Source organism: Cucurbita pepo, chromosome 10 (assembly GCF_057944985.1).
Source record: "Cucurbita pepo subsp. pepo isolate OVF chromosome 10, ASM5794498v1, whole genome shotgun sequence".
Taxonomy (NCBI): domain Eukaryota; kingdom Viridiplantae; phylum Streptophyta; class Magnoliopsida; order Cucurbitales; family Cucurbitaceae; genus Cucurbita; species Cucurbita pepo.
Window position 1 is genome coordinate 1,139,784 of NC_141807.1, and position 24,245 is coordinate 1,164,028.

A 24,245-nucleotide genomic window follows, 5' to 3' on the forward strand; every position below is an offset into this window, starting at 1 on the left:
CCAATCCACAAATAATAAATAAATAAATTTATCTTAATACCTATATTTATTTTTTACTATAATATTATGATTTCAAATTTATAGATCTAATTTGAACATATTTCAACCCGCTTAAAATAATGAAAGAGACATAAAAAAGTGGGTGAGAGTTCGCGGCCTTTCTTTTGAAATTATATGTCAATTTTCAACATTATGGTATGGAAAATAATATCCCAAAACAATTAAATTGTTCTGATTTTATAATTTACACAAAAACTATATATTGATTTTATAATTTACACAAAAACTATATATTAATTTCATTTTCTTGTTACATTTTCCGACATACGATTCACATCATCTAAAAAAAGAGAATAAGAAAAAACTTTCTATATAACCTATTACTAAAAAAAAGAATTGTTGAGGTATCAATTTGAACAAATGTGTAGGTCAAATGCTAACCCTCTGTTACTAAATATATGTAGGAATCGATAAATGGTAGTTGTGTACCTTTCCTCAAGGGTAACTAGTACTATAGGTTCAATCAATCGAGGTCTCTTACCTTGGCTCAATAGATATCGTCGTATCAGATCTTCTACCTCTTTTAAGCACTTGAACCATATGATTTATGAGTAAGTACATATTGACTTTGGTTTCACACTTGTTAACGTAATCGATCAGTATGTAGAGTCCATTATAACATAATAGTCTAGATATATCATGTACTTTGGTATTACTAGAAGAAGCAAGAAGGTTTGATTTTGGAACTATTTTGTTAACATATATATTTTTATATATAGATTTGCTTCAATGGGTCCAGCTTTCACCAAACACCCTTGAAGAAAAAGGCAGATTTGGAAAAAGGAAATAAAGACCAAAGGCAACAGCCACCCTTTATAGAACCTGGCAGCTTCCTAGCAAATGGCTGCAGATGCAGGGCTATAAGTACAGAAGCTGCTCAACTTTGAACAATCTTTGGCTCTGAAAATTGGGATGAGCTTAGTTATGCAGTCTTCAAGAATCAGAAACCCTGCTCCTTTTCTATCAAAGACTTATGATCTGTTACAAGAAGCTGGAAGCTTCCATTTTAAAGCAGCTGATGAAGAAGATGAAGAAGATGAAGAAGATGAAGAAGCTGAAGAAAATGGCGGCGGCAACAGGATTGTGTCCTGGAATGCAGATGGAAGTGGGTTCATAGTTTGGTCTCCTGCTGATTTCTCTGAGGTTTTATTGCCTAAATACTTTAAGCATAATAACTTCTCTAGCTTCATTCGCCAGCTTAATACTTATGTATGTATTCCTCTCTCTCTTTCTCTCTTTTTGAGAATGCCCCCTCCATTTGTTCTTCTCACAAACATCTCCAGGAAAAGATGTTAATTGTAAAGTGGATCCAATTGGCCATTTCCTGATAACTTGCGAACAGATTTAAAGAATTGAGTTGATTACATATTCTTGACATCATTTATTGGATCGGGTTTCGATCTAATTCTTGCAATATTGATGTCAGGGGTTCAAGAAGACGTCGCCAAAGAGGTGGGAGTTCAAGCACGAGAAATTTCAGAGGGGAAACAGGCACATGCTGGTGGAGATTGTACGTAAGAAATGTGAGCCGAGTGTGTTTCCAGCCTTTCTAAGATCTTCTCATGAAGGAGCTGCAACAATGGCTGTTGATCAGGAGAATGGAGACCATCTGTTACTAATGGAGGAGAACAAGAACCTAAGAAGACAGAAGCTGGAATTGCAGGCTCAAATAGCTCAATTCAAAGCACTTCATATTAGATTACTCGACTGTGTAGGTCGACGCATTGAAAAATAGCCTAAGGAGTTTTGATAATTAGAAAGATGGGTTGGTTGTGAAAGTTTCAGAAAGATAGTAATGCATTTGAATAAATGGAAATTGGAATAGATGAACATGATTAAGTTTGAAGAAACCAGAAGCTGGCAGAGGATTTCCTAGAGAATTTGGTTTGCAATTTGCATTGGCCTACTAATCCTAAAAGTCCAAAACCCTGTCTACAAAGTAAGAGATTTTGACTTTGAAAAGGGAAAAGAGAACTGGCGAGCGCCAGTTCTTTCTCCATAGCACCTACCCCTTGATCTTTCCTTTAACGAGGAAGAATCATTCGCCTACCCTCTCTCGCCTTCGCTCTTTTGATCAGCATGTCTTCATAAGGCCCTTTCCCTAATAAGCACAAGTTATGGATCTCAACCTGTCCTCCAAATCCTATCAGTGACACTCATTTGCAGATAATATGAGAAGTCGAGATGTTTCAGGCCAAGAAATATAATCCCAACTTTTATAATGAGTTCAAGGTTTCTCGTCATTGAAAACCCAACTAAGGAAACTAGAAAAATGAACATAGTTACCGGTAACGGGAAACACCACACGATATATCATATCGGTCATTAGGGTAAACCCTTGCTTTTATATGCAGTAGAACAGACCCACATTGACGGGTAAGAGATCAACCAAAACTAAAAAAGCAAGCTTTAGAAGATGTATAATATCAATAGATTGATGTAAGGCGAAACAGTTGAATGCATGCAGACACACCCCAAGCAGCTCATGTTGATACTATTCGGATAGAGTAGATTTCAATTCTCCATTATTTTTTAGCTCCAGCACAATATCACAGCCTCCTATAAGTTCGCCCTTGTAATAAAGCTGGGGAAAGGTCGGCCAATTGGAGTAAGCTTTTAATCCCTGCCTCACTTCCTCGTCAGTTAAGATATCAAATGACCCAAAATCAATCCCTTCTTCCTCGAGGGCATTAACAACTTTGGAGCTGAAACCACATTTTGGAGCATCCGGTGTACCCTTCATAAAGAGCATAACTGGGGAAGAACAGGTCAATTTTTTCAAACGATCTTCAATAGTGTCTTTCTTAATGATTCCTTTATTTTCTAGGCTTTTCCTAAGTTCTCCACTTCTATGCATCTGCAAAACAATATCGGATCCACCAATCAGTTCACCCTTGATATAGAGTTGGGGGTAACTGGACCACTTTGAATAATCTTTGAGCCCCTGGCGGACTTCACCATCAGAAAGGATATCAAAACTCTCAAAGTTCACATTTTCTTCACGAAGAATTTCTACGACCTTGTGACTAAAACCGCATTTGGGTTCATCAGGTTTTCCTTTCATAAACAGCATAACAGGACTTGAATTAACTAGCATTTTAAGACGGGAGGCTAGAGCTGCATTCAACCCAGAGTTTTCTGAGATACCATCTGCCTTATCAGGTTTGGCAGTCTTCACCTCGTTGGAAACTATGCTCTCAATGCCATGATCTCTGAAGACTTCCTTTAACTCACCACTCTCATGCATTGCAATGGCTATGTCAGACCCACCTAGTAGCTCCCCTTTGCAATAGAGTTGCGGAAATGTTGGCCAGTCAGAGAACTTCTTCAATCCCTCACGAATTTCATTGTCTGATAAGATATCAAAACTTTCAAATTTCACATTTTCTTCCTTCAAAATGTCAACTACTTTCCTACTAAACCCACATTTTGGTTCTTCAGGGCTTCCTTTCATGAATAACATGATTGGATTAGAGTCAATAAGCTGCTGAATTTTCTTCTGCAAAGCACCGCTCAGTCCAGGTTGCACCTTGATTTGAGTAGCAGAGCCATTGTCTCTTGCCAACTCTCTCACTGTTTCAATGATAGTTGCTCCTGCAGCCATCCCAAGGCTAGCTGGGGCTGCAGGTTCTCCAGCATTAATTGCACCAGAAGCTTTAGCAACTTTATTAGCCAAGCTAGATGGATCGGCCCCCTCTAAGGTATCAACAGTCTTGCCATCCTGAAACATGAAATTAATTATAATACAATTACCCTAGTTGTCCATGATAGACATCAAACCCACACATCCCAAGTATCTCTAACTTGCTTGGTGCTTAATATGAAAACATAGAATAGTATCCTTGACCTTCACTTACAGCATTGCATTCAAAGGCGCTGCAAAGAAAAGACAAGCTAGGAAAAGGAAAAGTAAAAAGAACTTCAATAAGTTCTGAAAGCACAAAGAGTCACCATGTAAGAATTACTGATCGACTACTTGAAAGTCTATTACTACCACATATCCTCAGTCCTCAACTGTTCTTGCTTTACTTCTCTTTCCGCTGATATATTCATGACGAAATACAGCATTTCCAGTAAATTTAAAGTTAATTTCTTGCTTTAAAAGAAATCAACGAAGTGAACCAAGAGAGGTACAATACCGAGTTCAAAGATCAATACCCAAAACGTAAATCAATTACCATCCCTTCAGTGAATACAATTGGTCTCACTTAAGGTTGGAACCTATTCCTTTACAAGTCGTCAACCCCGTAATACAATTTCAATATCATCGAAAGGAACCAGGAAAATTGAGATGTCGAGTTCAAAGATCAGACGTAAATGCATTACCATCTCTCCAGAGTATTACTGGTTCGAGTATCCGATTGGAAACTATACTTGTCAAGTCGGAAATGTAATAGGATTCTATAATCTACCAAACCAAATTGGAAATTATAAATAATTCAACTAAACTTTGGGCACAATCATTTCCCAAATGAACGCAAAAGAATTCCCATACAAAGAAAAAACGTAACAAAGAATTTGAACCGACCTTGATGAAAACAAAGTAGGGCACGGCAGACACCGAGTAAGCCTCCGATAATTCGGGTTGCTCTTCAGCTTCAACCTATAATCTCCATGAACAACTAAGAGGATAAACAATCGAAGTAATAAAAACTCACAGGCAAAAATCACCGAAAACAACTACTAAAGAGAGGTAGAGACCCACCCTTACGAAATGAGCGTGAGGAAAATCGGTAGCAAGATGTGAAAAGACCTGGTCCATGTGCTTGGAAGCTTCACACCATGAAGCCCAGAAATGTAGGATAACCAGAGCATCACTCCGGAGAAGGCCGTCAAGCTCCGCCTTAGATTGCACGTCCTTCACGGAACCACTCATTGCTCTTCCTAACCGGCAAAACACAGAGAGAGAACTGATCGAAACTCGAGTCTGAAATTCAATCCAGAAAAACCTAGAAGACGATGTTGAAGTTTCTCTCTTATTCTTTTAATTATTATTTTCTTGAAGAGGAACTTTTTAGATTAGGCCTCCAAAATTGCTCCAAAATTATTTTACAATATTAGGACTATTTTTCCAAAACTAGAAACACAAATTACCGTCCAATATGACGTCATTCTCTCAATTCATAAAGTGCCACGTGTACTTTGGCGTATTAGTGGCGGCTTAAAGCAGCCGGCTAGTGCACTTTGGCTTATTAAAGCTAACATATATAAAAGGTATTATTTTTAAATATATTAACAAATAAATAAATATATATAATAGCATAATAAAATTAAACATTTTAATTTAAGATGGAGACGACGTGTCGTTCTTCGTCTTCGGTCTTCGGAATGGACGATACGGGAAGCAGGCAGAGAGTCAATCGTCAAACTACGAAGGTTGATTAGCTGTTAATTATTTGATTGATTGATTTCAGAAGATCCAAGACTTCACCATTGGCTATAAATTCTCACTGCGGTCTCACTCCCGAGCTGGAAGCTGCAATTCTTTATAATTCCTGATTCTGTGTATCCGACACTCGAGGGATTCTCCTTTGATTGCTGGAAGTTTTGCAGAACCCTAAAGGACTAGCTACGGAAAGAAGGAAAGCTCAATCCAGAATGCCTCAAGTAAAGATCATAGCGAAGAATTTTATGGACATGGTGGCCTCCTTGCCCGCCATGAAGCTCGATCAACTCTATGAGAATGCCTTCATCTGCGAAGCCATTCTCAGGTCCTTGCTTGCCACTCTAAATGCTTTTATTTTTTGTTTCGGGTCCTATTAATTACTGAAACGACTAAAACCTTGAGTTTGTATGTGATTGTGTTGGCCATCTGACCATGATTTTCATATCCTGGAAACTTGTTCATTATACGATGTCATTGAAGCTGTTTTTTTATTTATTATTTGATTCATATGTTCTAGTTTTGTTATTGATGCTGAATTTCCATATTTTTTCATTAGTTGTTTGTCATTTTTCCTTCTCGTTCATTGAGTTAGAGGACCGTGGGCAAAGTTCTTGGTATTTGCTAGTGAATTTAACTTAGAAGTAGCTAGTTAATCCTAGTTTCTTGAGTTTTTCATTTATAAGAGTGCCAAACATCTTTTGTAATCAGGTCACTTCCACCCCTGGCCAAGAAGTTTGTTTTACAAATGTTATACATTGATGCTCCAGTAACCGCCAAGTCCATGGAGGAGTGGGTGCTCCCAGATGGAGTCTCGAAGTATAAGGTTGCCGTTGATCGATTGATTCAATTGAGAGTATTTATTGAGACTGCGGATAGGTGTTTATTCTCTTCTCGCATTTTCCATAGTATTTGATATTCTATCACAATGCTTTTCAAATGCATCCTTAGAAGGCCAAGTTTTTGGAGTTTTCTTTTTCTTTTTCTTTTTCTTTTTATCTTCATCTTTTTCTCTGATGTTTCTTTCCATCAGTTGATAGATTGCCCACCTGTTCATATCATGATATCATCAGAATTGAGAGGTTCATGCAAGGAGAAATTTAAATTTTGAACTTGTGGAGCAATATGTAAATGCTTTTGCATTATTTCTGTTTTGATCTCACTGAAATTGTTTATAATTCTGTCAGCAGTTTTGCATGGTTTGTAGTGCTCAACCCAATCCTTTGTTGTAATGTTTTCTGTGAACCCCCATTTTATTGATAGGAAAAGAGAAACAACCTACAAGCTAAATCCAACGTTCCAAGCTAACCTCCAAAAGCTTTTAATACATGGGTATGTTTTCTCTCACTTGGCTCGGTGAATGCATTTCTAAACCAAATATGCAAGGAGGGATACGTGATTTGTCCCATTTCCATTCTACTCAGCACAAACATTATGATGCATGGATCTTTCTTAATATATGCACATTTTTTTTTACTTTCTGCCTTATTTGCATTCACCAAGTTCAAGTAGATGATTACTCATCTTCTATAAAAGGAAGCTGATCCTGGAGTTTAGACACCTTGATTTTAACATTTAAAAGTGATTTACTCTTGGTTTAAAAAATGACAATGAATTTGGGATCTTGCAGTGAAGTTCTAGCCAGAGAACCCATGCCTTCTAATATTACCGTGAGGCTTCCAAATTTGGAAGAACTTGAGGCTTATGCTCTGGATCAGTGGGAGGTTGGACAATTATCAAAATAATTTTAATTATATGTATCTGGTTGCATCCTCTCTAGTTTATTCTGCGGCTAGTATTGATTCCATCCTCTTGGACTCAATGAAAGGCTACCTGTTTTCTCAGTTGCTTACTTTACAAGTTTTGATCGTGGATATTCTTATGATCTGTTATTGTGTTCGTTCAGTGCTTCTTGCTGCAATTGATAAACTCAGGCCAAGCTGATAAGCCCTCAAATATTAGTTCTTCTGTGATGAAAGTTTTCCAGAAAGGCCTTTTAAGTCAGAGGTTAAAATCTTGTTCAATGTACACTCGCTTATATATTGCAATGACTTATTATGCCTGATAATATGACATGTATGGTATCCAGGGATAAAGAAACTCCACGATTAACTGAGAGCGGTTTCCAGTTCTTGGTATGAATCACATGAACCATAGACTTCTTGAAATCCGCATTGATCTATCTCACCAGGGATTCTTGTGATGTATGTAAACTTCAGTTGATGGAAACAAATGCACAACTTTGGTATATCATCAGAGAATATATATCTAATGCCGAGGTTTGTTTGTGTTTTCCATTTTTTATTGTCATGTCCTATTGCCTTCCTCTGAGGAAAAACTATATATATTCTGTCATTAATTTGGAACACTTTCTATTTGAATCCCAATGATGGACTATTGTTACTCAAAGTAAAAACCAACTATTGTTAATTTTTAGACTGTTTTCTTTTGATTCATTGGTTTGTGTAATTTTATTATTTATTTTCTCTTATTCCTTTTTTGTAAATGCTTTATCAATATGGTGCAGGAGCGAGATGTTGATCCTGCAGATTTGATTTCTTTTCTGCTGGAGCTTAGTTTTCACGTGACAGGAGAGGTATCAATTCTTTGATCATCTTTTAATTCCTTGTTTTCATCTTTATCTTTTATTGTTGTGTTCTTCTTTTTTATCATTATAGAACTCCTCTTTTAAGTCTTTTTGCTTCATATCATTTTAGTGCCGAACTACTTTGGGTTGATTCAGGAGGATTTTTTTTCTTAACACAGATTGATTATATGTAGTTTGTTATACGGTGCACTAATCCTAATTTACCTTCGGTTGTTTATGTTCAGGTTGAATTTGATTGGAACTTTATCCATATTCTTTTTCATTTATATAATGATTGTCACTCTTACGTGAAGAGTTTGTTTTAGAAAATAAACAAAGGGCTTTAGGGTTTTGTTTTCCTCCAGCGTAAGAGTGAATAACTGTATTAATTATGGAGAATAAAGAACAAGTTGAGGAAAGGCGTCAACCCAGTTAAGAACCACTGGGATGAGTTTCTTTCATCAACGCTTGCTGCATCGTGGTCTTAGCAACATAAAATGATCTGGTTTTGAGTTTCCATATTTCCTGTGCATGTGATACACAAGGAGAGAGGGATCATATGGGTTCTCCTTTGAGAAAGTGTGGCGAGTATTAATCCTCCTCATAGCAAGATACAAAATGAAAAATATACTTTTCTTTGGGTTTCCTCACCTCTACTTCAGGTAACCTTTTAAACAAGTTGCATCTCTGTTAGCAGAAATGGTAATCATTTCAAGTCTAGAGTTTGTCCAAATTCCATGTCAATCTGCAGGTTGTCAATTTGGACTGTGGTTTTTGACAGTGCTTAGCAGCCGAGTGAGACAAGTACTCAGTAGCTTCTCTATCATTTAGTGGCCTATTGAAATCAATCTTTTAGTTCTCCCATTCCAGCAGTCAGCTAACTCTTCATTTTTAAAGCTAGGCAACTGAATTCTACAGATAACTACCCTCTGAGGAATATTCAAAGCCTATGTACTTTTGTGGTGGCTATTTGTTGGTTCCGTTAACAAGTTTGAAGGAGAAACTACTAATTCTCACCTCACCACAAACTTCCAAGGGCTGCTGCTTCTCATTTTCCTATGGTGAACTAGTAGATGTAAATCAATTGTCTCTATCAATTCCACTTAGACGCATTTTAAGAGGGCTAAATTACTTCCACAATGTAACTCCAAAACCTTCATCATCCCTCTCTCCCGTCTCTTAATCAAGAACAGCTGCACGCTAATCCTCTGAGAACTATAATAAATACTAATGATCCATATAACTAACTTTTATAAAATTAATTCATTATTTACTGTCTAATAACCAACATGTTTCGTCTTTGTTTTGTAGGCTTATGATATTGATACACTGACAGAAGAACAGAGGTATGCTATCAAGGACCTTGCTGATCTGGGACTAGTTAAGCTTCAGCAGGTTTGTGGCTAGCCTCTGCTGCTTTTTAAATTGAACATGACCTTTGCTCAAGTTCTTACTTTATTTTAACTTCACCTTTTTTCTTTTTCTTTTTCTGTTGTGCTTTTCGCTGTTAATTTGTCCAGGGTAGAAAAGACAGTTGGTTCATACCTACTAAATTAGCCACGAATCTTTCAATGAGTTTGGCAGATTCTTCTTCGAGGAAACAGGTTAGTGTTTCTAAATTATATTTAAATTTGATATATTTCTCAGAAGTTTCATTTTATTACTGTTAGTTTTTTTAGTGGTTTGTGTGTTTTGTATGATAGCTTTTTTTTCCATAATTATCTTTTAGTTATACATATAGAGTATCCTCAGGTATATGCCTTATCCTCGTTACCTTTTCTGTAATTATTATTTGACAGAAACTTGTTTTTGGTATTAAATAACTCAGTTGTCTTTTTTTCTTTGGTCCTAGTTCGGAGGCTTTATAATTTTTTTTTGTTCTTAATTTTCTTCCTGTTCTTTATCCAGGGATTTGTTGTCGTGGAGACAAATTTCAGGATGTATGCTTATTCTTCTTCCAAACTACATTGTGAAATATTACGTCTTTTTTCGAGGTATATGTTATCAATTAATGTTATATTACATAATATAACCAATGTTCGAGTTAGCTTTAACTACTGTGAGTTGACCTATTGGGTCAATAAGGACCCATGTAAATAAGACATAACTTATATATGCCAACTACACTAGATTAGTATCTTACGAGTTACCTTGACAACCAGTTACCTTGACAACCAAATGTAATAGGGTCAATTAGTTGTTCCGTGAGAATCGTGAGAATAGTTGAAAATGTACAAACTGGCTCAAACACTAATATTTACATCTTACTTTTTCTTCTTGAATGCTAAATATATTTGAATTCCCCACCCCTGCTAGACCCTCTTGAAATTCACATATGCTTGGAGGAAGAAGGGGCAAGCAGAGGGGTAACTTAGTCATTAGCATGCTTCTTGAGGTTGCAAGCAACTAGTGATAGATTCTGTAAGGTCAGTAGGGCCAATTAATCATTGGAATACTGTTACATAATATGTTAATAATAATTCAATAGTTATAGTGTTATACTTGTGTAAATTAGAAATGCTGCTGCTCTTCTTAACTAAATATAATTCTCTTTCACCTTTGTGTTAAATTTTTACAACAAATTTATTTGATTATTTCACCTTTCAAGTTCAACATTCTACATTTTACGTACTGCGTGGTGAATGCAGTAATTTCCTTTCCTGTTGAATTGAACCACGTAGTGAAGCAATCTAACCACACTTATCAACTTTCTATTTGGTTCAAGAATGGTACATAAAACGAAACTGTTCTTCTGCAGGATTGAGTATCAACTTCCAAATCTTATAGTTGGAGCAATAACGAAAGAAAGCTTGTATAATGCTTTTAAGAATGGGATTACGGCACAGCAGGCAAGTTTTCTGCTCGTTCACCCTGACACGTTACTGCTAGTCTTATGAAGTATGCGTACCATTATATTATATTCAAGTTGCCAATGGATTGCAGTAGACCAGTTCTCCTTTGCGCTTCATTAGTTCACAATATCTTGCTTTCGTAGCACTGTTAATTCTTGCTAGCAGTGGTGTACTTGGAGAATTCTCCCCAATTCTAATTATTATTCCGTACAAGTGCCAAACCCATTGTTATCGGCCAGCCACAAAGGACTTCAAGTAGCATAGGCTCCTAATCCACAAGAAACAATCATTCTATTTTTCTTGTGTGCATCAATCTAAATTCTCTCATAAACTTAATGTAAACTCTGAATATCTTTTTGAGTTCAAAAAAATATTAAAACGAACGACACATGTATTCATTCAATTACATTAAGGACATTACTACAGTTTTCTATGCTGGTTTTCTGATCTCAAATTGCTTGATATCTGACTATTGTTTTGCAGATAGTTACTTTTCTACAGCAGAATGCACATCCTCGTGTTGCAGAGAGAATACCATCAGTCCCAGAAAATGTCACGGATCAGGTTTGGGTTGCTTTATTAAATTCTTTGATGTTTGGCAAGCGGCAAGCCAATGGTTTCTTGCCTACAAATCAACCCTTGCTTGGCATGGAAACCAAAAACGTCTATATATGTTATCGTCTGACAATTTTATCAAATCTTTGTACTGTTCCTGATGTTTTCCGTTGCTCCTTACTCCATGACAGATTAGGCTTTGGGAATCGGATCTTAATAGAGTTGATATAACTCCCGCACATTTTTACGACGAATTCCCTTCCAGGGTATGAATTTTGAATATTGCTTCTTTTAACTTTGAAGCTTACTTGTACATTCACCTGAAAAATCACCTGAGAAGGAATTGCTTTGGTATTCCAGGAAGTTTTCGAGGCTGCTTGCGACTATGCACGGGAATGGAATGGGTTGCTATGGGAGGACTCGAAAACCTTGCGACTGGTAGTGAAGGCAGACATACACACACATATGCGGGAACATCTTCGCCGTCAAAAGTAGATCGTGGATTAGATGATACAATACTGCTACCAATATCTGTTTATAACCATGGCCGCTGGTACTTCAGTTTTTGTTGCTTCAGTGGCATGTGCTAAAGATTTACTTCATTCAATGAGCAAGGTGAAGAACGCAGTGAGAGTTCTATGGGAGAAAAGAACATTGTGCCAATGATAAAGAGTTTCTTACTGTGTACGTTTATTTTTCAAATTGGTTCTTACGGAAGTTTTGTTAGGTTGATTTTCCTTGGTCGATTGACTTATGGTATATAACCGCTGAGATGGTTGCAAGGAACAGATGTCAAATGTTTCTATAACTAATGGAATATATGTGTAATGGTTGGTGTCAACCTAAAGTGCACTAGACAAGTAATTTTTTTTTAATTAGCTCTTAAGTATAAGTATATGTTGCTGCCGAGGATTGGGCTGGGGACCTTTAATGTGTAAGACTAACATGATAACCACTACACTACAGCAACTTGACACATAAACTATGCAGTATAAACTTAACGAAACTAGCTAGGTTAAAAAAGAACTCATTATGTTACTATCCAAGATCGAATTGGGAACCTTTAGTGTATAAGACTAAGGTGATAACCACTACACCACAACAACCGAACACATAAATCTTGCACTAGACAAGTAAATTAGTTTTAGTTACCTAATTTGTTCTCTAAGTATAAACTTAATGAAATTATGATCAAACTATGGACCGTTTGTTACACCATATGCATTAGGCAAGTAAATTTCTTTTAATTAACTAATTTGTTTTCTAAGTATAACCTTAATGAAATTAGGTTAAAAATAACTTATTATGTTGCTGCCTAGGATCAAACTATTAATGAAATTAGGTTAAAAATAACTTATTATGTTGCAGCCTAGGATCAAACTAGGGATCTTTAGTGTGTACGTGATAATCACTACACCACAACAACTTGACACATAAATTGTGCACTAGGCAAGTAAATTTGTTTTAATTACTTAATTTGTGCTCAGTATAAACGTCGATACATAACGGGCCAAAGCAGACAATATCAACTAGCAGTGGACTTTGGCTGTTACAAATGGTATCAAAGGTAGACACATGGGGATGTGCCAACAAGGACGCTGGGTTCTCGAGAGGAGTGGATTATGAGATCCCACATTGGTTAGAGAGATGAACGAAACATTTCTTATTAAAGGTGTGGAAAGTTTTCCCTTAACAGACGCGTTTTAAGAACTGTGAGGCTGACGACGATATATAACAAACCAAAGTGAACAATAACTACTAGCAGTAGATTTGGACGGTTAGAATTTCACCACGATTATTATTTCTAAACATCACCCTTCATTTTTTCCCTCAAATTTCACAAATATTATCATAAGCTTATGTTTTGTAGGGGTGATTTAAAAAAATAATTGAAATTTAATTCATATAAAATATGTAAAAATAAAAAATAAAAAAATATATATATTTTTTTAAAAGAGTAGACAGTCTTGGGTTCGAGTAAAATGGGCTTATAATCAGGCCTATTTGTTGGGCTGGCCCAATTATGTTATAATTACTACGCGAAGATAATGCCAAAAGGACAGTAAATTGAGAAGTTTAAATTAATAATGTATTTTCATATGTTATTTCGATTAATTTTTTCATTATTAAAATATTTTTGCGTCATCATCAGCAAACCCTGATACTCGCATATATATTATAAACACGCAGCCATAAAACCCTAATTCTTCCTTTCGTTTCTCTCCCCTGTTCTTCAAACACACAATCACTCTCCAATGGCCGCTGCCGCTCGCCCCCTGGTTTCGGTTCAGTCCCTCGAAGGGGACATGGCTACCGATGCGGTGCCCACCGTCCCACTTCCGGACGTGATGAAGGCTTCAATTCGGCCGGACATTGTTAGCTTTGTTCATTCCAACATCTCGAAGAACAGCCGCCAGCCCTACGCTGTCAGCAAGCGTGCTGGTCACCAAACCTCCGCGGAGTCGTGGGGTACTGGACGTGCTGTTTCCCGTATTCCCCGTGTTCCTGGTGGAGGTACTCACCGTGCTGGTCAGGGTGCTTTCGGAAACATGTGTCGTGGTGGTCGAATGTTCGCTCCTACTAAGATCTGGCGCCGTTGGCACCGCAAGATCAATGTGAATCAGAAGAGGTATGCTGTTGTTTCAGCTATCGCGGCCTCTGCTGTTCCATCATTGGTTCTTGCTCGTGGCCATCGAATCGAGTCTGTCCCTGAATTGCCCCTTGTTGTAAGCGACTCGGCTGAAGGCGTTGAGAAGACCTCTGCTGCACTCAAGGTTCTTAAACAGGTTGGTGCATTCCCCGATGCTGAGAAGGCCAAAGATAGCCATTCGATCCGTCCAGGTAAGGGTAAGATGAGGAACCGTCGTTACATTTCTCGCAAGGGTCCATTGATTGTTTACGGAACTGAGGGTGCTAAGCTTGTTAAGGCCTTCCGTAATATTCCCGGAGTTGAGATTGCTAACGTTGAGAGGCTTAATTTGTTGAAGCTCGCTCCCGGTGGACACCTTGGAAGGTTTGTGATCTGGACCAAGTCTGCTTTTGAGAAGCTTGATTCTATCTATGGATCTTTTGAGAAGCCTTCAGAGAAGAAAAAGGGTTATGTTCTTCCGAGGTCTAAGATGGTGAATGCAGATTTGTCAAGGATTATTAACTCCGACGAAGTGCAATCTGTAGTGAAGCCGATTAAGAAGGAGGTTAAGAGAGCTCCATTGAAGAAGAACCCATTGAAGAACTTGAACGCCATGCTCAAGCTTAACCCATATGCCAAGACTGCTAGAAGAATGGCTCTTTTGGCTGAGGAGCAACGTGTTAAGGCTAAGAAGGAGAAACTTGACAAGAAGAGAAATTTGACTACAAAGGTACCTCTTTCCTGTTCTTAGTGAAATCTTTTGCATGTTGCTCATTAAGTGTTATTTGTATTCATTTGGAAATCAACCAGTGCGTATGTTCATATTAGACATGACTGAAGATATTTCCTGCCCTTGAAATACTAATAATTATTTGTTGCTGTGAGGTTTATTCCATTCTTTGATTGATGGCATAATTGGTTTGATATAATGGCTTAATTTGATTGGTCGTTTACATACATTCTTGTTGAACAAGTGGTTCATAGTTAAGGGTTCTGCTTCTGGTAAGCTTCATGTTTAATTATTTCCAGCCATCGTTTAACTTCGAAATGCATCCATTTTCAGGTTTACTATTGACTCTCTCCTCCTGTTTTTTCTTTATACTGTAATGGTTTGTGTTCATAGGTTTTGCAACAGTATATTCTTCTTTTCAATCTGGCTGTACATATCACTGCAAGTAATAATGATGATTATAGCTGCAGTTATGACATAGAGTGTTAGTAATCTTTCTGGGTTCTGGTTGAGAACTGGGTTCTTTTGGGACTTATTTGTATTATCATCTTGGTGAAGTTCTTATGAGACTTGTATATTTCTCGTTTTAAAGTACGATACTCCATGACCACAGTTTGTTTAATATGGTGGCACATATGTTCATATTATCTGCATTTTGTGATTGTATACATCCTAACCTCGGTGCTGATTTTCTTTTCCCCTTTTGTACATGAATTTACAGGAGGAGGCTACTACAATCAAAAGTGCAGGAAAGGCTTGGTATCAGACAATGATCTCAGACAGTGATTACACCGAGTTCGAGAACTTCTCGAAATGGCTTGGTGTCTCTCAGTAATTTCGTTTTTCTTTATTCAAAATCTCATAGACCTCATTACTTTGTTAATCTATTTTGTTAAGGAGTTGTTTTTCTGGTTTTGACTGTTTTTGCGTTTATGAAGGGAAGTAATTTGGGAGAACAGCGAGTGAAATAACATAGATAATTTTCTTTGGTCTTTTCCTCTCCCGTTTTTTATCTAGATTCCTAATCTTTGTTTTAGTATCTATTGCCAAAACCGATATTGTATGCACTATGATTTGATAATCTTCTGTTTTTCGATGGTCAATTTCCTGGATGCCCTGTTCTTCATTGGCATATCATTTTCCCTACATGCCTTGATTCATGTTCGCTAGATTTTTAGGTGTAACCATTGTAGGGATGGGCTTTTGAGATATGAACAAATAGACGACCCTTGTTATTCATTAAATTGGGAATATTCTGGGCTTCATCAATTTATTCATTAAAAATATTTTTGTGCTACACTTAAATTGCTGTTACAAGTGCCTGAAATCACTTCTAGGGGGAGTGTTTTTTTTTATTATTATTTCATTTGTAGTGTTTATGAATTTATATTAAGGTTGTGAAGTTTACTTCAAACTTCAAGAGAAAAGTGAAGCAGACTCGCCTTTGATAATTTATAATGTGTTAAATTTTGGGAGATTTGGCTAAAGTTTGTTCGTAAGGTAATCTTTGATTAGAGTTTTCAACCTATATGAGTTTTTGATTGGATCTCTCTCTCACTTGACAGCCCAATCTTTGACCAAAGTTTGTCAACTTAGTAGATATTGTCTACTTTGATCGATTATTTATCAACGTTAGATTTTTAAATCGTGTATTCGGGAGGACCCAACATTCTTGTTGGCACACTGCCCGTGTCTGGCTTAAGTATCATTGTTTGACTCATGTTTTAAAACGCATGGTTCTACTCCGATAACTACCTCCATCAACCTAAACATAATCTAATACCTAATGGTGAGTCATTTAACCAATATTTAGTTATAGATATACTAATTAGGTTAAATAATTGATATTTATAAGTAATTGATATTTACTACTTAGGTCGACCTTTTGAAATTTATTATAAAAAATATGTGAGTGGAGAAGAATATTCTCTCTTATGAACAATTCAAGACAAATAGTTAACATAGTTATGTTGCAAGAGAATGTCAGAGCCATCACATCAAATGTCAAATCAAGATTTCAAATCAATTGTTCTAGTTTGAGAAACAGCATGCATCAGGAGAAGGCTATGAATGAATAAGAAATAGATAGTAGAGAAAATCAATAGTTCTTATTCCATCGAATTGAAGCTAACACCATGTTGATTACACACAAAGACTGGTACGAACTGAAGGGCAATGCCCCTTAACCAAAGCAGGCCTACGAACAAAGCAACAGTACTTGATCGAGCACGGAAGCAATTTGGTTTCATGCAACAGCTTCACAGAAGGAAGAGGGAAAGGATATGTGTGTGTGTGTGTGTGTGAAGAAGGGAAGAAATATAAAGGGAGGAAAGAATAAGAAAAGAAGTTGAGAACCGTGGATGAGTGAGTAGAGGGAGAAGGATGAAAAAGGCAGTGCAAAAAACTTATTGTATTCTGCAGAAACGCATCATGAATTCATTTGTAACTTATAAAAAATCAAAACTTACCAGTTTGAGCAACTATACTATACAGTTCCACATAAAATATTTGGTTGCCTATCAATTCAAGCCAAGATTATAGAAGAAAAGAACCCAACCCAACCCAATTTGCATAATACTTTGCTGCACTTCTCTCACCTACTTTTGATTCTTTTTCCATAGAACGCCTATCTTTTTCAGCATGTTGATATTCTTCTTCTTCGGCGAGTCATCATCGAGCTCTTCGGAGTACAACGAGCCATGAGGATAGTTGCTGTCAATAGGACCTGAAATGTCTACAAGCTTTCCATCTTTCCCAGGTGAGAGCATTGCAGCAGCTGCCTCAGCTGCTTTCCTCCATTGCTCTAACTGCACCCTTAGCCTCCTCAATTCCGCCTCCATTTCCGAGTTTTCGTTTACACTCCCAAGTTTGTTCAAAGTCTCTTCGTTTGCTGGCTCTTCCAGATCGGTAGTTTCGCCATTCGCCATCTTCCTTCCTGTTTCCATTTTTTGAATGTCGACCCGGAGCATGTCGTTTTCTTCAATGATTCCTTGCAACTCTGTCTCTTTGTCTAGCAGGCTTGCCTTCAACTCCTCAATATCAGCCTCTAACTTCTTCAGCTGTTCTGTATTATCATCGGATTCCCTTTCACTTTCTTTGCTTCTCTGATTCATGTTTGAAGTTTCCTTTTCCTTGGCAATGCTCAGAAGTTGAGCTTCCTTATCCTCGAGATCCGTCCTCAGTTGCTCAATTTGTGCCTTTGCTCGAACGAGTTCAGCTTCAAATGCAGCCTCTCTAAGACGCGATTCGGATCTTACAGATTCCAATTCTTCATAAGAACTTCTGATCTGTATCGTACTCCGAAGATATTCGTCCTGGTACCTTCTATCAGCAGCATCTAAAGCCAGTTTCAATTGACCCATTTCAGATCTAACACAATTAAGCTCAGTTTTAAGCTGATTGATGTATTCAGTTTCTTCCTCATCCTTCTCACTGTTCTTATTTTCAGACTGATCTTCCAAATGTTTCTTGTCAATCTCAGCCAAATCGACCTGGTATTTGCTAACAAGGGCCTCCAATGATGCAACTTTTTCTTTGGATTGCTCCAACTCCAAGGATACGGAGCTGAACGCTTTCATCGCATTGGTTCCCTCGGATCGAAGTGTTTCAATGGTTTCGTTTGCTGTTTCTAGTTCCATCTGTGTTTTCTTCTGATCTTCAAGACTCTGAGCTTCAGAATCTTCATATTCACAAAGCTTGGATTTGAGTTCCTCCACCAGTGAGAGTGTTTCTTTGAGTTCTATTCTGAGGCTATGAATCTCAGCTTGTGCAGATTCGGCGTGTCTACTATGGTTCACCTCCATACCAGCTATCCTTTCCAGCTGAAGCTTAAGCTTCTGATTTTCATTCATGGCAGCACCCAAAGCAGCTGAATCCATTAAATGCTGTTTTTGGAGGGCCTCAAGTTCAGACTGCCATGCTCTATCTCGATCCTGTGAAATTTTACGTAGCTCTTGAATCCGTTCATCTTCAGAAGCAGAAAGCTCTAGCAACTGCTGTCTGGACTCCTCAAGCTCCAACGACATGGCTTCAAGCTGCTGCCTACCCTCTTCAGCTTCCTCTTTTGCTCTCCTCCTCCCTAATTCAGCTGAGTTCAGTTGATCCTTTGCCTTTTTCAGTTCATCTTGAAGTTGAGCAATCTGTGATTCCATTGTAGAAACTCGATTTGGGCGTTTTTTCTGGAGTTCAAAGATATACAAACAATGAAAATCATGTCAAATTGCCTCATGTTTTCACTAAGTTCTATTCTAGAAAACATGGTTGGGGAGAAATACCTCAAGTACTGAGCTCTGAACTGATTTTGTAACAACAGGTCTAGGACTTCTTTCCTTCGTCATTTTACTCGGAGGGAGCGGAGAACCCGAAGCCGGAGCCGAAACAGAATCCGAACCAGGCGCTTTAAGTTGTCGAGTGGGTCGAGGTTTTCTCAGCGGAGCTTCTAAATTTCTGCACTCACAACAGAAGAAGAACAATGAACACCGCAGCCATGGATGACCCGTGGAGTGTATTCAAGATCAAAGAAGGAAAACGAAAACGAAAACGAAAACGATTCCAATATGAGTTTGAAGATGATCTGAACAGGAAGTTAAAAGAAGAACAAGAACATGAAAAACTGAGAATCTTACTTAGGCTTTGAGGTCTGCATATTTTGCAGTTCCTGCTGAAGAATAAAAGCAGGTTGAATGAACAGTTGGTATTCCCCTTCAAACCTCTCTGACCCACAACAACTGCTTCAGTTCAAAGAATCAAAGGATTGTTTCATTAAAAATCAAACATAAAACAAGTAAAATACTATAAAGAATCAACAGAAACAATGTCCCTTCAAAGAAACTCCTCAGAAACCACCTCCACTTCTACCAAACAAAGCCACTTTGGTAAGGAAAAATATACGTAAACCAAAAGAAAAGGTATATGGTGATGCTTTCTCTCAAATCTCTTTTCTTCACCTTTTTCACTTCGTTGCTTTAACAGTGCTCTCCCTCTCCCTGAGCTAACCTGTTTGTTTGTTTATTTGAGAAACAGTGAACAATATCATGGAACATTTGTACTGAAACATAGTAGATCAGATATTGTTGTCATGGGACAGCAGCTAACAATCGTATGAACAAACAAAAGAACAGAAACCAAAAACCCAGATGAGGAATCACAAGCAGAATTTGCCACACACAAACAAATCAAAGAACAAGAACTTTCAACTCAAACGATCAGGAATTTTCAAGACAGAAAAGTAGCATAAAAACCAAGCATTCTTAACAACTTACTTACCCAAATTGCTTGGAGAAACAACCTGGTATGCAATGATTCTCTTTCTCTCTATCTCATTGTAGCAAGTAGTATATAACTTTACAGTGTTGGCGATGGCGTTAAAGCCCGTGAGGGAAATCACTGCCCACTGTCAAATCTTACAAGCAGAAATGTCAGCTACAAATTGCATATTGGGTTTTCAACTACTACCAAAACGGGGTATGGTGGAAGAAGATTTCGCGGAAATGAGCCATGCCCACCAGGTGTTTGAAGTTTGTCCTCAGAGAAAAAGTTTTGTTTTATGTGCCGCAACGCAGGAAGTCACAGACGAAGCTAGAAAAGTAACGTGATGCGGTAGGATCACTTACTCTGCACTTGTTTTTCCGCTTCCCCCACCTCTGTTTTTGACTTGGAAGGTAGAACTCAGCCATCAGATTCCAACAACTTTGGCTTTACTTCAGCGATTGATATGGAGAAACTGTGTGAGAGCTTTGATTATGGGTCACCGCTCAAATTTTTTTCAAAGCAATTGCCTTTGCCTTGACTAACATGTGGGTATCCATGTGATGAAAAGGACCCATGATTGGTTGGATCTCAGGGATAACCTTCTCCATGAACAGAACAGGACCACCACCTTCACAGCTCCTCTCTATACATGGAAACGCCTAATTACCCTTTATGCTGCCCCCCTATGAACACACAACATATCATTTTTCTTTCACCATTCTTATCCAACACTTCATCCCATGTGAAAACAGCGCCTCTCTGAAATGAAATCTGATCTTATTCATCATTCAACCACTTGGGTTTCGAATGATTGAGATTCTTCAAACAACTCTGTTACCCTTTTTCTTGTGTCATAGTCGTAGGCAATTGTGATAGCCATCGTAAAAACAAAAATAGAGAGTAAAAACATTCAAAAATCCCCTTTTTCTCTTTAAAAGTAAAAAATATTCTTGGACAAGAAATTCATTCAAATTTCATATGAAAACCCATTTGTCTACCACAATCAAAAAGTCAATTGAACCTTAAAGTTTGGATTTTTTTTCTTAAAAGAACCAAAAAAGATTACCCATTTGTCTTGCTTTTGCAAAGTTGTAAGAATGTAAGTTGTATTAAGTAATGCAAATTTGTAGCATAGAATTCTTAGTATTGGATTCAATGGATGGATAGCTTATGGATGGGTGGATAATAATAAATGATATCACCCAAGATTCAAAATTTAGGCATCGTGTAGCTTTGCTTGGAAGGGAGGCAATAGAGTAAAGAAATAATGGAGTAGACTTAGAAAAGGGTAAGCTTGCATTGATGGCCCTATCTTGGAACATCAAACCAAAACCAAAGCAAACCAACTTGGCTATTAGTTGGGGACAAGTCACTTTGTAATTAAACCGAGGACTGGACATGCCATTGGCCCATATTTATTGTGAATTTGATTTGAAAGTAGGAAAGATTTTTTCATTTAAGAATTTCTAATTAGATTGTTCTTACGAGCGGTGTAGAGAGATTTATTGCGTGTAATGAACTTGATTTTATATTAATTTGTTTCATGGTTCTTCCTCTCTCAACAAGGACTTTATAGCTTGCTCTCGAATGTAAATTTGTCTCTAGGGTTGGAGCATTTATTCTCAAGTATACTTAGCTCGTTGATTTTGTAGTTAGATCGATTCTTGCCTTCATGCCGTGTCTTGAAGTTTTCTAATCTTCAAAGCGCCTTTGATCTTCAAAGGGATTTTGATCTTCAAGTTATAAAGAGTCTTTTGAGTATTCGAACTTTAAAAAGAAAGTGCACTCAATTGTCGTCGAGTTCATCTATAGAGCCTTCCATGAAGAGTGTGAGCATGAGGTTAATCGACTTTGGACGTGACCTATTGGACTTGAGCTTTATTAGTCTTGGACTTCGAGCCAATTTTCTATTAAACCTCATTTGCAAATGAACCACATAATACATAATACAGGATGTACCGTTACTTTAATTTTCTTCATTTGTGAGGAATGGGATGGAGGTGGTTCTTAGTACAAACACATGATAAAGTGAACAAACTGAAAAGGCAACTCATTTGGAGCACAAAATCAGATTGGATCTCTCTGTCAAAATCATTTAAGGGCAATGCTTATCCACTTGTCTCCTCTCATTAAATTTAGAACCTTCTGGGACCCTCCCAGGGGGGATCACACAAGGATTGATTTATCAGATTTCACTAAACTCGCCTGGACTTCGCAACAAATAACCAATCTTCCTCCAAAGTTAGGTAGGTTTGTTTAGTTTACAAGAGAAGCTGGAACTCTATAGAGCTAGTTGCTATTAGCTTTTGTTGAGTTTATACCTCAAAACAAGCGTTAACATAATCTACTTGGCTAATATTGAAATTTTGTAGGATTAGTTTAACTTAACCTTGTGCAATCTACCTCATGGGTGATAAGATTAAAATATCCCATACCCTTTCTTTATGTCCTTATTAAACCTAATATGCAGCATGAAATGAGATCTAAGTTTCTCAGAAACCTGGATTGTTCAGCAGAGGGTTCAATAGTGGGTGCTAATGCAAGTAAGAACACAGAAAAGTTCCCAGAATTTATAGGAAGAAGCTTATCCATAATACATTATTGCTAAATAGCAAGTAATCACAGTCAAACTAACAGGATTTCTCATTGTTTTCAATAAATCCAGAGTAGGAAGTATACATATGAGATCTCTAGGAATCAATCAGACATAAGTAAATTTAATTAATGTAAAAATTTTGGCACACCAGGTAAGCAAGAAAATTGGCGGTCCTCGGCGTTTTGTTGAGATATGCTTGCTAAGTGAACAAATAACTGGCAGCAACAATCATCAGAATGCAGAATTGCTTCCTCTGGTTTTCCCAAGCAGGATGTCTTTGGCCTCATTGATCTTGGAAGCAAGATAATGGCTGCCACCGGCATCTGGATGATTTGCAACCATCACCTTCCTGTGCGCTTCTTTCACCTTTTCTGTTGGAGTGCTCTCCCTGACAATATAAATGAAGATAAAATCTTAGACACGGGCAGGCACAGGGTAGACGTATTAGGGAGAGTATGCAGATCATTATGATGAATGATAGCTCTAAAGCACGCGCGCGCACAGATATTCTATCTTCAAAAGGGGTTTAACATCTAAACACAGCCAAGAAGATGAAAACAAAAATAGGAGGAAAACTAACGGAGCTATGAGGGACAGGAGTTTGATTGTCTCATATAAGACTCAGTAAATACCTAACTCCAAGAATTAAAGCTGCCTCCCTCCTTGTCATTGTAGGCTGAAAGCCACCTTCATAGAACTTGCGCAGTCGTGCTGTTGGCGGCCTCGCCTTGAATGCCTGCCAAGCCTGAAGACCATATCTACCAGCGTAAGCTGCTGCAGCAACAGCAATTCCTGTAATCAATGGTGTAGCCTACAATGATTCACACACACACACACACACACACAAAATATTAGAGTAGTTGCCAATAGAACAGCAGCTGCGAAAATCAGTGTTCTGTAACATAGGAAGTTCGAAAATCCTCCGAACGATAAAAGCAAGAATAGGAAACGATGGAATCTACTCCACAAGATTCAGGCAGCAGAAGCCCTAGTAAGTAAGTGGCAAAATCCCATTAAAGCAGAATGAACAATACTGAACTCAAAATTGCTAGCTAGGGAAATAAATGGATTTGAGTATCAAAATACAGTTTTTAGACCGAAATGTTTCCAATTTTCTCATAAAACAAACACACCCCGCAAACTAACAGATACATAATGCAATACCGCAGTCTTAAAATTCGAAAAGAATCAGCAGTTTCAAGTTCTCGAACAAAAACATACAAGCAACCAACAAGAAAGCACAAAAGAAAAAAAAAAAGAAAAAAAAAAAAAAAGTCCCAGAGCCGATGGACACGCATAAAAGAAAACGAAGAATGATCGAAGACTCACCATCAATGAAGAACGCTTAAGCTCGACGGAAGGAAAAATGTCATTCAATGGCTATGGGTTTTGGCTTTCCTCCAAAATTGGATTCTAGGGTTTCTGGAACACGAATTTGATCAGGGCCGAGAAAAGTCCCGGAATATGAAAAGTATTACTATATTTTATAAAACCTACAAATTTTATATATTAACGCATATTTAGCTCATCCTATTTTCGGAATTTCTTGGTCGGCAAGTTCCATTTAAGATATTTTATTTTAATTAAAAATTTAACTTTAAAT

At 37.5% G+C, this 24,245-nt stretch overlaps 6 protein-coding genes across 10 annotated transcripts; 3 read left to right on the forward strand and 3 right to left on the reverse strand.

Moving 5' to 3' along the window:
• Nucleotides 1–806: 806 nt before the first annotated feature.
• Nucleotides 807–1,884, forward strand: LOC111803567 (heat stress transcription factor A-2b). Of its 2 annotated transcripts, none has more exons than XM_023688039.2 (2): nucleotides 807–1,203; nucleotides 1,487–1,884. In XM_023688039.2, the coding sequence occupies exons 1-2, from the start codon at nucleotides 973–975 to the stop codon at nucleotides 1,793–1,795; spliced, it is 540 nt and encodes a 179-aa protein (XP_023543807.2). In that variant the 5' UTR covers nucleotides 807–972; the 3' UTR covers nucleotides 1,796–1,884. The 2 variants fall into 2 exon arrangements, with proteins under 2 accessions (XP_023543807.2, XP_023543806.2); XM_023688038.2 differs by having other exon boundaries at nucleotides 808–1,269.
• A 363-nt stretch (nucleotides 1,885–2,247) lies between these two features.
• LOC111803565 (monothiol glutaredoxin-S17) lies at nucleotides 2,248–5,076 on the reverse strand. Its single transcript, XM_023688036.2, has 3 exons — nucleotides 4,766–5,076; nucleotides 4,589–4,663; nucleotides 2,248–3,781 (listed from the first exon to the last, which is right to left on the reverse strand). The coding sequence occupies exons 1-3, from the start codon at nucleotides 4,934–4,936 to the stop codon at nucleotides 2,555–2,557; spliced, it is 1,473 nt and encodes a 490-aa protein (XP_023543804.2). The 5' UTR covers nucleotides 4,937–5,076; the 3' UTR covers nucleotides 2,248–2,554.
• A 283-nt stretch (nucleotides 5,077–5,359) lies between these two features.
• LOC111803566 (transcription factor-like protein) lies at nucleotides 5,360–12,278 on the forward strand. The gene is made up of 15 exons (XM_023688037.2): nucleotides 5,360–5,771; nucleotides 6,155–6,322; nucleotides 6,707–6,775; nucleotides 7,074–7,167; nucleotides 7,350–7,450; nucleotides 7,533–7,578; nucleotides 7,663–7,722; nucleotides 7,971–8,039; nucleotides 9,342–9,425; nucleotides 9,551–9,634; nucleotides 9,939–10,024; nucleotides 10,789–10,879; nucleotides 11,366–11,446; nucleotides 11,629–11,703; nucleotides 11,798–12,278. Exons 1-15 carry the CDS (start codon nucleotides 5,659–5,661, stop codon nucleotides 11,930–11,932), a joined length of 1,356 nt encoding a protein of 451 aa, XP_023543805.1. The 5' UTR covers nucleotides 5,360–5,658; the 3' UTR covers nucleotides 11,933–12,278.
• Nucleotides 12,279–13,630: 1,352 nt separating this feature from the next.
• Nucleotides 13,631–15,788, forward strand: LOC111803948 (large ribosomal subunit protein uL4). The gene is made up of 2 exons (XM_023688570.2): nucleotides 13,631–14,796; nucleotides 15,518–15,788. The coding sequence occupies exons 1-2, from the start codon at nucleotides 13,693–13,695 to the stop codon at nucleotides 15,629–15,631; spliced, it is 1,218 nt and encodes a 405-aa protein (XP_023544338.1). The 5' UTR covers nucleotides 13,631–13,692; the 3' UTR covers nucleotides 15,632–15,788.
• Nucleotides 15,789–17,186: 1,398 nt separating this feature from the next.
• On the reverse strand, nucleotides 17,187–20,862 carry LOC111803937 (interactor of constitutive active ROPs 2, chloroplastic). 4 transcript variants are annotated; one of them, XM_023688558.2, is made up of 5 exons: nucleotides 20,062–20,861; nucleotides 19,743–19,791; nucleotides 19,422–19,523; nucleotides 19,071–19,242; nucleotides 17,187–18,974 (listed from the first exon to the last, which is right to left on the reverse strand). In XM_023688558.2, exons 3-5 carry the CDS (start codon nucleotides 19,439–19,441, stop codon nucleotides 17,394–17,396), a joined length of 1,773 nt encoding a protein of 590 aa, XP_023544326.2. In that variant the 5' UTR covers nucleotides 19,442–19,523; nucleotides 19,743–19,791; nucleotides 20,062–20,861; the 3' UTR covers nucleotides 17,187–17,393. The 4 variants fall into 4 exon arrangements, with proteins under 4 accessions (XP_023544326.2, XP_086984032.1, XP_023544328.2 ...); XM_087127906.1 differs by having other exon boundaries at nucleotides 19,743–19,843; XM_023688560.2 differs by lacking the exon at nucleotides 19,743–19,791 and having other exon boundaries at nucleotides 19,422–19,526; nucleotides 20,062–20,862.
• Nucleotides 20,863–22,594: 1,732 nt separating this feature from the next.
• LOC111803130 (mitochondrial import inner membrane translocase subunit TIM14-1) lies at nucleotides 22,595–24,130 on the reverse strand. The gene is made up of 3 exons (XM_023687413.2): nucleotides 23,972–24,130; nucleotides 23,275–23,453; nucleotides 22,595–23,030 (listed from the first exon to the last, which is right to left on the reverse strand). Exons 1-3 carry the CDS (start codon nucleotides 23,972–23,974, stop codon nucleotides 22,874–22,876), a joined length of 339 nt encoding a protein of 112 aa, XP_023543181.1. The 5' UTR covers nucleotides 23,975–24,130; the 3' UTR covers nucleotides 22,595–22,873.
• Nucleotides 24,131–24,245: the final 115 nt, after the last annotated feature.